We start from the raw sequence: 10,958 nt of genomic DNA, 5'->3' as shown, positions 1-10,958 counted from the left end.
CTCACCTTTGTCTCTTGCGATTGGACAAGATGCTTCAAAGAACCAGTAGAAGGTCCTGTCAGGGTTTTCTCTGAAGACAGAAACACACAACAACACCATGACATTAACAGTAGTGATAGAGTAGTGTTTCCCAAACCACTCCTCCGGTACTTTCCTCCTGTACCTCTCCTCCAGTACTTCTCCTCCAGCACTTCTCCTCCGGTACCTGTCCTCCGGTACCTGTCCTCCAGTACCTCTCCTCCAGTACCTCTCCTCCAGTACATCTCCTCCAGTACATCTCCTCCAGTACTCCACAACTAACACAGCCTATTTAACTAATGAGGGGCTTGATCAGTTCTAGTTATGGAATACATCAAGGAAGTGGACTGGCTGGGGCGACTGGAGGAGAGGTTGGGGGAATCACTGTGATAATGGAGGAGAGGCTGGGGGAATCACTGTGATACTGGAGGAGAGGTTGGGGGAATCACTGTGATACTGGAGGAGAGGCTGGGGGAATCACTGTGATACTGGAGGAGAGGCCTGAGGGAATCACTGTGATACTGGAGGAGAGGTTGGGGGAATCACTGTGATACTGGAGGAGAGGTTGGGGGAATCACTGTGATAACTGGAGGAGAGGTTGCGGGAATCACTGTGATACTGGAGGAGAGGTTGGGGGAATCACGGTGATACTGGAGGAGAGGCCAGGGGAATCACTGTGATAATGGAGTAGAGGCCAGGGGAATCACTGTGATACTGGAGGAGAGGTTGGGGGAATCACTGTGATACTGGAGGAGAGGCTGGGGGAATCACTGTGATAATGGAGGAGAGGCCAGAGGGAATCACTGTGATAATGGAGGAGAGGTTGGGGGAATCACTGTGATACTGGAGGAGAGGTTGGGGGAATCACTGTGATAATGGAGGAGGGGTTGGGGGAATCACTGTGATACTGGAGGAGAGGGGAATCACTGTGATACTGAAGGAGCAGTTGGAGGAATCACTGTGATACTGGAGGAGAGGTTGGGGGAATCACTGTGATACAGGAGGAGAGGTTGGGGGAATCACTGTGATACCGGAGGAGAGGCTGGGGGAATCACTGTGATACTGAAGGAGCAGTTGGAGGAATCACTGTGATACTGGAGGAGAGGTTGGGTGAATCACTGTGATACAGGAGGAGAGGTTGGGGGAATCACTGTGATACTGGAGGAGAGGTTGGGGGAATCACTGTGATAATAGAGGAGAGGTTGGGGGAATCACTGTGATACTGGAGGAGAGGTTGGGGGAATCACTGTGATACTGGAGGAGAGGCTGGGGAAATCACTGTGATACTGGAGGAGAGGCTGGGTGAATCACTGTGATACAGGAGGAGAGGTTGGGGGAATCACTGTGATACCGGAGGAGAGGCTGGGGTAATCACTGTGATACTGAAGGAGCAGTTGGAGGAATCACTGTGATACTGGAGGAGAGGTTGGGTGAATCACTGTGATACAGGAGGAGAGGTTGGGGGAATCACTGTGATACTGGAGGAGAGGTTGGGGGAATCACTGTGATAATAGGGGAGAGGTTGGGGGAATCACTGTGATACTGGAGGAGAGGCTGGGGAATCACTGTGATACCGGAGGAGAGGTTGGGGGAATCACTGTGATACTGGAGGAGGGGTTGGGGGAATCACTGTGATAATGGAGGAGGGGTTGGAGGAATCACTGTGATACTGGAGGAGAGGTTGGGGGAATCACTGTGATACTAGAGGAGAGGTTGGGGAATCACTGTGATAATAGGGGAGAGGTTGGGGGAATCACTGTGATACTGGAGGAGAGGTTGGGGGAATCACTGTGATACTAGAGGAGAGGTTGGGGAATCACTGTGATAATAGGGGAGAGGTTGGGGGAATCACTGTGATACTGGAGGAGAGGTTGGGGAATCACTGTGATACAGGAGGAGAGGTTGGGGGAATCACTGTGATACTGGAGGAGAGGTTGGGGGAATCACTGTGATACTAGAGGAGAGGTTGGGGAATCACTGTGATAATGGAGGAGAGGTTGGGGGAATCACTGTGATAATAGAGGAGAGGTTGGGGGAATCACTGTGATAACAGAGGAGAGGTTGGGGGAATCACTGTGATACTAGAGGAGAGGTTGGGGAATCACTGTGATAATAGGGGAGAGGTTGGGGGAATCACTGTGATACTGGAGGAGAGGTTGGGGAATCACTGTGGTACTGAAGGAGCGGTTGGAGGAATCACTGTGATACTGGAGGAGAGGTTGGGGGAATCACTGTGATAATAGAGGAGAGGTTTGGGGAATCACTGTGATAATAGGGGAGAGGTTGGGGGAATCACTGTGATACCGGAGGAGAGGTTGGGGGAATCACTGTGATACTGGAGGAGAGGCTGGGGGAATCACTGTGATAATGGAGGAGAGGTTGGGGGAATCACTGTGATACTAGAGGAGAGGTTGGGGAATCACTGTGATAATGGAGGAGAGGTTGGGGGAATCACTGTGATACTGGAGGAGAGGTTGGGGGAATCACTGTGATAACAGAGGAGAGGTTGGGGGAATCACTGTGATAATGGAGGAGAGGTTGGGGAATCACTGTGATAATGGAGGAGAGGTTGGGGGAATCACTTTGATACTGGAGGAGAGGCTGGGGGAATCACTGTGATAATGGAGGAGAGGTTGGGGGAATCACTGTGATACTGAAGGAGCAGTTGGAGGAATCACTGTGATACTGGAGGAGAGGTTGGGTGAATCACTGTGATACAGGAGGAGAGGTTGGGGGAATCACTGTGATACCGGAGGAGAGGCTGGGGGAATCACTGTGATACTGAAGGAGCAGTTGGAGGAATCACTGTGATAATGGAGGAGAGGTTGGGGGAATCACGGTGATACTGGAGGAGAGGCCAGGGGAATCACTGTGATAATGGAGGAGAGGCCAGGGGAATCACTGTGATACTGGAGGAGAGGTTGGGGGAATCACTGTGATACTGGAGGAGAGGCTGGGGGAATCACTGTGATAATGGAGGAGAGGCCAGAGGGAATCACTGTGATAATGGAGGAGAGGTTGGGGGAATCACTGTGATACTGGAGGAGAGGTTGGGGGAATCACTGTGATACTGAAGGAGCAGTTGGAGGAATCACTGTGATAATGGAGGAGAGGTTGGGGGAATCACGGTGATACTGGAGGAGAGGCCAGGGGAATCACTGTGATAATGGAGGAGAGGCCAGGGGAATCACTGTGATACTGGAGGAGAGGTTGGGGGAATCACTGTGATACTGGAGGAGAGGCTGGGGGAATCACTGTGATAATGGAGGAGAGGCCAGAGGGAATCACTGTGATAATGGAGGAGAGGTTGGGGGAATCACTGTGATACTGGAGGAGAGGTTGGGGGAATCACTGTGATAATGGAGGAGGGGTTGGGGGAATCACTGTGATACTGGAGGAGAGGTTGGGGGAATCACTGTGATACTAGAGGAGAGGTTGGGGAATCACTGTGATAATAGGGGAGAGGTTGGGGGAATCACTGTGATACTGGAGGAGAGGTTGGGCAATCACTGTGATACAGGAGGAGAGGTTGGGAGAATCACTGTGATAATGGAGGAGGGGTTGGGGGAATCACTGTGATACTGGAGGAGAGGTTGGGGGAATCACTGTGATACTAGAGGAGAGGTTGGGGAATCACTGTGATAATAGGGGAGAGGTTGGGGGAATCACTGTGATACTGGAGGAGAGGTTGGGGAATCACTGTGATACAGGAGGAGAGGTTGGGGGAATCACTGTGATACTGGAGGAGAGGTTGGGGGAATCACTGTGATACTAGAGGAGAGGTTGGGGAATCACTGTGATAATGGAGGAGAGGTTGGGGGAATCACTGTGATACTAGAGGAGAGGTTGGGGAATCACTGTGATAATAGGGGAGAAGTTGGGGGAATCACTGTGATACTGGAGGAGAGGTTGGGGAATCACTGTGGTACTGAAGGAGCGGTTGGAGGAATCACTGTGATACTGGAGGAGAGGTTGGGGGAATCACTGTGATAATAGAGGAGAGGTTTGGGGAATCACTGTGATAATAGGGGAGAGGTTGGGGGAATCACTGTGATACCGGAGGAGAGGCTGGGGGAATCACTGTGAAAACAGAGGAGAGGTTGGGGGAATCACTGTGATAATGGAGGAGAGGTTGGGGGAATCACTGTGATACTGGAGGAGAGGCTGGGGGAATCACTGTGATAATGGAGGAGAGGTTGGGGGAATCACTGTGATACTAGAGGAGAGGTTGGGGAATCACTGTGATAATGGAGGAGAGGTTGGGGGAATCACTGTGATACTGGAGGAGAGGTTGGGGGAATCACTGTGATAACAGAGGAGAGGTTGGGGGAATCACTGTGATAATGGAGGAGAGGTTGGGGAATCACTGTGATAATGGAGGAGAGGTTGGGGGAATCACTTTGATACTGGAGGAGAGGCTGGGGGAATCACTGTGATAATGGAGGAGAGGCTGGGGGAATCACTGTGATACTGAAGGAGCAGTTGGAGGAATCACTGTGATACTGGAGGAGAGGTTGGGTGAATCACTGTGATACAGGAGGAGAGGTTGGGGGAATCACTGTGATACCGGAGGAGAGGCTGGGGGAATCACTGTGATACTGAAGGAGCAGTTGGAGGAATCACTGTGATACTGGAGGAGAGGTTGGGTGAATCACTGTGATACAGGAGGAGAGGTTGGGGGAATCACTGTGATACTGGAGGAGAGGTTGGGGGAATCACTGTGATAATAGAGGAGAGGTTGGGGGAATCACTGTGATACTGGAGGAGAGGTTGGGGGAATCACTGTGATACTGGAGGAGAGGCTGGGGAAATCACTGTGATAATAGAGTAGAGGTTGGGGGAATCACTGTGATACTGGAGGAGAGGTTGGGGGAATCACTGTGATACTGGAGGAGAGGCTGGGGAAATCACTGTGATAATAGAGGAGAGGTTGGGGGAATCACTGTGATACTGGAGGAGAGGTTGGGGGAATCACTGTGATACTGGAGGAGAGGCTGGGGAAATCACTGTGATACAGGAGGAGAGGTTGGGGGAATCACTGTGATAATGGAGGAGAGGTTGGGGGAATCACTGTGATACTGGAGGAGAGGCTGGTGGAATCACTGTGTTAAAGGATACGCTGTTTACAGCCATATGGTTCTAGTATACTGACATATTACTTTATATGACCTCATAATCGTCTTAGCCTATCACAGCTCTAAGGCCTGTATTCATGAAGTATATCAGAGTAAGAGTGCTGCTCTACAATTCGCTTTTGCCTTTTAGATCATAATGAATAAGAGGGGGGACCTGATCCCAGATCAGCCCTCCTATGCTGAGACGCTTTATGAATACGGAACCAGGATTCCTTCACAGTGTCTCTAATTTCTGTCTCTCTCTCTCTCGCTCTCTCTCTCTGTCTCTCTCTCTCGGTCTCTCTCTGTCTCTCTGCTCTCTCTCTCTCTCCTCCCCTCTCCCTCTCAGAACACATTACAGTAGGAACAAGATCAGAACACATTACAGTAGGAACAAGATCAGAACACATTACAGTAGGAACAAGAGCAGAACACATTACAGTAGGAACAAGAGCAGCACACATTACAGTAGGAACAAGATCAGAACACATTACAGTAGGAACAAGATCAAAACACATTACAGTAGGAACAAGATCAGAACACATTACAGTAGGAACAAGAGCAGAACACATTACAGTAGGAACAAGAGCAGAACACATTACAGTAGGAACAAGATCAGAACACATTACAGTAGGAACAAGATCAGAACACATTACAGTAGGAACAAGATCAGAACACATTACAGTAGGAACAAGAGCAGAACACATTACAGTAGGAACAAGAGCAGAACACATTACAGTAGGAACAAGATCAGAACACATTACAGTAGGAACAAGAGCAGAACACATTACAGTAGGAACAAGAGCAGAACACATTACAGTAGGAACAAGAGCAGCACACATTACAATATGAAGATCAGAACACATTACAGTAGGAACAAGAGCAGAACACATCACAGTAGGAACAAGAGCTCAACACATTACAGTATGAAGATTAGAACACATTACAGTAGGACGAAGAGCAGAACACATCACAGTAGGAACAAGATCAGAACACATTACAGTATGAAGATCAGAACACATTACAGTAGGAACAAGATCAGAACACATTACAGTAGGAACAAGATCAGAACACATTACAGTAGGAAGATTAGAACACATCACAGTAGGAACAAGATCAGAACACATTACAGTAGGAACAAGAGCAGAACACATCACAGTAGGTACAAGAGCAGAACACATTACAGTAGGAACAAGATCAGAACACATTACAGTAGGAACAAGAGCAGAACACATTACAGTAGGAACAAGAGCAGAACACATCACAGTAGGAACAAGAGCAGCACACATTACAATATGAAGATCAGAACACATTACAGTAGGAACAAGAGCAGAACACATCACAGTAGGAACAAGAGCTCAACACATTACAGTATGAAGATTAGAACACATTACAGTAGGACGAAGAGCAGAACACATCACAGTAGGAACAAGATCAGAACACATTACAGTATGAAGATCAGAACACATTACAGTAGGAACAAGATCAGAACACATTACAGTAGGAACAAGAGCAGAACACATTACAGTAGGAACAAGAGCAGCAACACATTACAGTAGGAACAAGATCAGAACACATTACAGTAGGAACAAGAGCAGAACACATTACAGTAGGAACAAGAGCAGAACACATCACAGTAGGAACAAGAGCAGAACACATTACAGTAGGAACAAGAGCACCACACATTACAGTATGAACAAGAGCAGAACACATTACAGTAGGAACAAGAGCACCACACATTACAGTATGAACAAGAGCACCACACATTACAGTAGGAACAAGATCAGAACACATTACAGTAGGAACAAGAGCAGAACACATTACAGTATGATCAAGATCAGAACACATTACAGTATGAAGATGAGCAACACATTACAGTAGGAACAAGAGCAGAACACATCACAGTAGGATCAAGAGCAGAACACATTACAGTAGGAACAAGAGCACCACACATTACAGTAGGAACAAGAGCAGAACACATTACAGTAGGATCAAGAGCAGAACACATTACAGTAGGAACAAGAGCACCACACATTACAGTAGGAACAAGAGCAGAACACATTACAGTAGGAACAAGATCAGAACACATTACAGTAGGAACAAGAGCACCACACATTACAGTATGAACAAGAGCAGAACACATTACAGTAGGAACAAGATCAGAACACATTACAGTAGGAACAAGAGCAGAACACATTACAGTAGGAACAAGAGCAGAACACATTACAGTAGGAACAAGATCAGAACACATCACAGTCGGAACAAGAGCAGAACACATTACAGTATGAACAAGAGCACCACACATTACAGTAGGAACAAGAGCAGAACACATTACAGTAGGAACAAGAGCTCAACACATTACAGTATGAAGATTAGAACACATTACAGTAGGAACAAGAGCAGAACACATCACAGTAGGAACAAGAGCACCACACATTACAGTAGGAACAAGAGCAGAACACATCACAGTAGGAACAAGAGCAGAACACATTACAATATGAACAAGAGCAGAACACATCACAGTAGGAACAAGAGCAGAACACATTACAGTAGGAACAAGAGCAGAACACATCACAGTAGGAACAAGAGCAGAACACATTACAGTTGGAACAAGAGCAGAACACATTACAGTAGGAACAAGAGCAGAACACATTACAGTAGGAACAAGAGCAGAACACATTACAGTAGGAACAAGAGCAGAACACATCACAGTAGGAACAAGAGCAGAACACATTACAGTTGGAACAAGAGCAGAACACATTACAGTAGGAACAAGAGCAGAACACATTACAGTAGGAACAAGAGCAGAACACATCACAGTAGGAACAAGAGCAGAACACATTACAGTTGGAACAAGAGCAGAACACATTACAGTAGGAACAAGAGCAGAACACATTACAGTTGGAACAAGAGCAGAACACATCACAGTAGGAACAAGAGCAGAACACATTACAGTAGGAACAAGAGCAGAACACATCACAGTAGGAACAAGAGCAGAACACATTACAGTAGGAACAAGATCAGAACACATTACAGTAGGAACAAGAGCAGAACACATTACAGTTGGAACAAGAGCAGAACACATTACAGTAGGAACAAGATCAGAACACATTACAGTAGGAACAAGAGCTCAACACATTACAGTATGAAGATTAGAACACATTACAGTATGAACAAGAGCAGAACACATCACAGTAGGATCAAGAGCAGAACACATTACAGTAGGAACAAGAGCAGAACACATTACAGTAGGAACAAGAGCACCACACATTACAGTATGAACAAGAACAGAACACATTACAGTAGGAACAAGAGCAGAACACATTACAGTAGGAACAAGAGCACCACACATTACAGTATGAACAAGAGCAGAACACATCACAGTAGGATCAAGAGCAGAACACATCACAGTAGGAACAAGAGCACCACACATTACAGTAGGAACAAGAGCACCACACATTACAGTATGAACAAGAGCAGAACACATCACAGTAGGATCAAGAGCAGAACACATCACAGTAGGAACAAGAGCACCACACATTACAGTATGAACAAGAGCAGAACACAACACATTCGGAACAAGAGCAGAACACATTACAGTAGGAACAAGAGCAGAACACATTACAGTAGGAACAAGAGCAGAACACAACACATTCGGAACAAGAGCAGAACCCATCTAGGTGGTAGGTAGCCTGGTGGTTAAGAACGTTGGGCCCGTAACCGAAAGGTCACTGGTTTGAATCCCCTAGCTGACAAGGTCAAAGATCTGACGACGTGCCCTTGAGCAAGTCACTTTACCCTAATTGCTCCTGGAAGTCGTTCTGGATAAGAGTGCCTGCTGAAATGTAAAACCACAACAAGAACATCACACCGCACCAGTAATATTAACAAGGAACATAGGAGGAAGGACCAGGGCTGTGGACAGACAGTATGTTTGGTTGTCTCATGTAGAGGCCTCTATCCTGTCTCTACTACCAGATCACTGAGAATGAAAAGTATCAACTTTAAAAGTAGAAATAAATGATCAACTTTAAAGATAGTGGTATTCAGTGTTTGAGTATTCATAACAAACTGCGGAAGGAGAATGTATTCAGGTGAACAGAGAATAAGTAGTGGAAGAATACAAGTGAGGCCTTGATTCTTCCTTGAATACGGCTACTAGTGTCATCACATTGCCGATGGCAACAGTGTTACCGCGGGCAACTGTGCAAACCTGCTTCCTGTGCAGCCGAGAGAGAGGAAGTGATAGAAGCCGCAATAACAGAGAGGAGAGAGGAGAGACTAGAAAGATTGAGAGAAAATAGAGAGCCGTTAGACTTACTTTAATCTTGAGCCCATGGTGTTGGTCTGTGTAGCTGTGTGTCCATGTGTCTGTCCAGTGGGGTCAGAGATCCTTAGGTCTGGAGTGAGAGGGTCATACTTGAAACCTGTTGTCGGCATACACACACACTGACGTGCACACGCTGACGTACGGTACACACTCTTCTGCTTACATACAAGACAGCAGCCTGCACAGTCAGCACTGAACAAATTACTTCCTGATATCTGTGTGCGTCTGTGTTTGTGTGTGCGTGCGTGTGGTCTGTGGCCGATTACATTGCTCTCTCTCTCTCTCTCTTCCTCCCTCTCCCTCTTTCTCCCTCTCCTTTTCAGTTCTCTACCAACTCACCACTGTCACTTTGTTTCTGTCGTCTCTCTCTCTCTCTCTCTCTCTCTCTCCATCTCTCTCTCCCTCCCTCTCCCTCTCTCTCTCTCCTCCCATTCTCTCACTCCCTCTGCCACCCCATCTCTCACCATTGACTTCACACTGTAGTCACGTTTAGAGGAAGTAGTAATGGTCAGGAGTCTAGCCTGTACTTCCTGTTTGGTGTCATCATCACCCCTCCCCCGTACATTTTAACAAGATCTGACTAAACTCATCGTTCCACTCAATGTCAATGGTGATATTATGCCCGTCCCAAATTGCACCCTATGTAGTGCACTACTTTTGACCAGAGGGCCCATAGGGAATAGGGTGTCATTTGGGACACAGACAGCAGTCCCTTCACAACCATGTTATGATCATTCTGTTGATTTTAGTACTGCATGGACTCTCTCCCTCTCTCTCTCTGATTCTCCTTCTCTCTCACTCCTTTTCTGCCCTCTCTCTCACCTCTTCTGCCCTCACTCTCATCTCCTTCATCTCCTTCCTCCCCTGTCTCTTTTCCTCTCTTCATCTCTCCTGCCCTCTATCTCTCCTCTCCTGCCCTCCCTCTCTCTCTCTCTCTCTCCTCTCCTGCCCTCTCTCTTTCTCTCTCTCTCTCTCTCTCTCTCTCTCTCTCTCTCTCTCTCTCCTCTCCTGCCCTCCCTCCCTCTCTCTCTCTCTCTCTCTCTCTCTCTCTCCTCTCCTGCCCTCTCTCTTTCTCTCTCTCTCTCTCTCTTCTTACTCTCTCTCTCTCTCCTCTCCTGCCCTCCCTCTCTCTCTCCCTCTCCTCTCCTGCCCTCTCTCTTTCTCTCTCTCTCTCTCTCTCTCTCTCTCTCTCCCTCTCCTGCCCTCCTCTCTCTCTCTCTCTCTCTCTCTCTCTCTCTCTCTCGCGTTCTCTCTCCTCTTCTGCCCTCCCTCTCTCTCTCTCCTCTCCCTCTTTCTCTGATACTGTATGGTTCTATCAACACCAAGTTTGGAAGTTTGATTCCTTCATGAGCCACACAACCTGCTGTGTACTGAACGTGTGTATAACTGAACTACCTTCGAAATCCAGGCTAAAGGGGTCAGAATCCACGATAAAGCTTCTTGTTAGAGGTACGGTAGTCCAGTGGTTTTTCAAACCGCTCTTCACCAACTTTATC

General features: G+C 47.2%; 1 protein-coding gene across 3 annotated transcripts in view; it reads right to left on the bottom strand.

Annotated features, from left to right (window-relative positions):
- LOC106564264 (DENN domain-containing protein 1B) overlaps nt 1-9,883 on the bottom strand; it is a 34,131-nt gene extending 24,248 nt beyond the window's left edge. Inside the window, exons 1-2 of one of the 3 annotated variants that reach the window (XM_045690778.2) lie at nt 9,454-9,883; nt 6-70 (exon numbers count right to left, since the gene is read on the bottom strand). In XM_045690778.2, coding sequence (XP_045546734.2) covers nt 6-70; nt 9,454-9,572 — 184 coding nt within the window. In that variant the 5' untranslated portion in view covers nt 9,573-9,883. The remainder of the gene's footprint in view (nt 1-5; nt 71-9,453) is intronic. The other 2 variants (XM_045690776.2, XM_045690777.2) reach the window with 2 other exon arrangements.
- Between the last annotated feature and the right edge of the window lie 1,075 nt (nt 9,884-10,958).

This window comes from Salmo salar, chromosome 12 (genome assembly GCF_965601325.2).
Source record: "Salmo salar chromosome 12, fSalSal1, whole genome shotgun sequence".
Taxonomy (NCBI): Eukaryota; Metazoa; Chordata; class Actinopteri; order Salmoniformes; family Salmonidae; genus Salmo; species Salmo salar.
The sequence above is the reverse complement of the archived record's forward strand: the minus strand, read 5'-3'. Positions and strand labels throughout refer to the sequence as shown.